At 41.0% G+C, this 2,175-nt stretch overlaps 1 protein-coding gene across 1 annotated transcript in view; it reads left to right on the top strand.

The window, feature by feature from the left end:
• Nucleotides 1–338: 338 nt before the first annotated feature.
• LOC122817322 (transmembrane protein 238-like) overlaps nucleotides 339–2,175 on the top strand; it is a 2,659-nt gene continuing 822 nt past the window's right edge. Inside the window, exon 1 of the mRNA XM_044090540.1 lies at nucleotides 339–1,048. Coding sequence (XP_043946475.1) covers nucleotides 512–1,048 — 537 coding nt within the window. The 5' untranslated portion in view covers nucleotides 339–511. The remainder of the gene's footprint in view (nucleotides 1,049–2,175) is intronic.

Genomic DNA, 2,175 nt, shown 5'->3' with positions numbered 1-2,175 from the left:
TGCACAAATAAATCAAAGGGCATACTGGAATGAATTATCAAAAGCACTGATTTACTTTCTGGACATGGAGACGTTAAATAGTTGTATTCTAGTTTTGTTTGAGCGTTAAAAGTTTACATTTTGTAATTTGCTTTTTTACCGTGTGATGGAAAACAGTAAACTGTGTTATTCCAAAGAGCTGCTGCAGGTGCTGATGTTGAGATGTAACTATCCAGACGCGCTTCTGCAGTGTCCGCCACAGACCATTTCCAGAGTAAACAGATGCATGCAAGGGATATTTCCTAAGGTGATTAGACACGCCCTGCACGCAGCCCCGCCCAGAGAAAACAAGGCGGGGACCAGGCTCGCGCTGCCCAGGTGAGGACACTGGTGCAGCTAGAGTAGTACAGGAGCTCGGCTTTCCGAGCCCCGCCCCCACACAGGCAGTTTCACTGCAGCTCACCTGGCTGCCACACTTGTCACATCTCCAAGGAGACGTGGCAGTTGCACCACCTCCCATTACCTGCGCAGCATGGCGTTTAGTGCCACTGGCCTGGGGCGCTGCGCCTGTGCCTTCTGGCTAGCGGTCACATTTGATGTCTTTGGACTAACTGTGCTTCTCATTGGAGTTTTTGCCAACGTGTTTTTCTATGACTTTTTGATTTACGCAGGGGCTATCATCATTTTTCTTAGTCTTATCTGGTGGATTTTTTGGTACACTGGCAACATAGAAGTACCGCCAGAGGAGCTGGAAGACGATGTAGGGCTTATCAAAAAACAACCTCAACAAGGGGTACTAGGACTGGTCAGGAGGGTCTCCAATCGAATTTCCAACAGTATCCGGCGGTCCAACTCTTGGGTTAGGAGCTCTATGAGGAGAAACCGAAACAACGGACAAGGTGAACTTGGCCCTTCAAGTCAAAGATCAGCCGCTACCTCATCTCCAGTGGTGTTGTCCATGGCACCAGCTGGTACCACCTTGAGCACCGTTTCTGCATCTGTAGAGAAATGTGTTACCTTTGCAAATACAGCACCACAGGGGACACATACCGAAACTTCTCCTATTTAGGTAAAAGAATAAATAAACACACTCAAATAGTTTCAGGTCTATAAACTGTTAATGTTTCGTTTACTAGAGTAAACAAAAGACTGTCTTGCTCCTTATCTGTCTTTGGTTAATCATTACTTATTATTGATGCATGGAATAGGGATTACAACTGAGCAGTCTTTGTTCCTGGTGAGTATATCTCGCTGGGTTGATCAAATTAAACTTTATTTTGTAAGCCTTTGACTTTTGTTAATGTAAAGTGTATATTCTATACAATCTTTTGTTTTCAGAACTTTCTGAATGTGAAATTTTACACCACCTTTAAAGGATATTACAAAGTTATCTGGACAGTTGTCTGCTGTATTTGTTTTAACTCATAGGTTAGGAAGTAAAATCCAAATAGTTAGCGTTATCTGTTGTGCTGTGTTTACTTTGTAAAACAGAGCAATCAAAAATATGTTAGAATGTTTTACCTTTAGTTCATGGTGAGGGACACAATGGCCTTCCATTCTTTTATCTCTGGAGTGTCTTTTAATCTCAGTGATAGTGGAAAAGGTGTATTTTGCTGGTACTGCTTAAGAAAATATATAGTTATGTATACTCCCTTGATTATGTATGTAATCATTCACCATATTAACGTTCTCCTTTCAGACACAGCAATGGTATGATTTGTTAACATAACATGGGGAAGAAGTTCATATTCCATATCCGTTTAGCTGTCAGTCTGTCTCTCTATCTACCTGTCTACATACATTTAGACAGAGTTAGCAAAACAGAGGAAAAATGCCAAGTAACATGACGCACACACACATGACCATACACACACTCGTTCACTTACACATACATGGCTGGGTAACACATAATTGACAGTAAAGTAGCATATGAAATTTTAACAGTAAAACATACTTAATGAAAAAGTATAGTTTATCTTCAATATTAACAGACCGTAATACAGTTTAAGTAAGGAGGAAAGGGATCAGTTGGCTGTAACAGTGGATGCAATGACAAATGGTTATATGTGCATTGAAAACTCAGGCCAAAGTCTTGCAATGAACTTTCAAGTTAGTCACAGGGAATGAGATAAGGTTTTAAATAGCAACAGTTTGGCTATTCTCTCATTTTCATTTTGGTGTTTGGTGGCACATGTT

The sequence above is a fragment of the Protopterus annectens genome, chromosome 12.part0 (genome assembly GCF_019279795.1).
Source record: "Protopterus annectens isolate FY-2018-M chromosome 12.part0, PAN1.0, whole genome shotgun sequence".
Classification (NCBI taxonomy): Eukaryota; Metazoa; Chordata; order Ceratodontiformes; family Protopteridae; genus Protopterus; species Protopterus annectens.
This window is presented reverse-complemented; position numbering and strand designations above follow the sequence as displayed.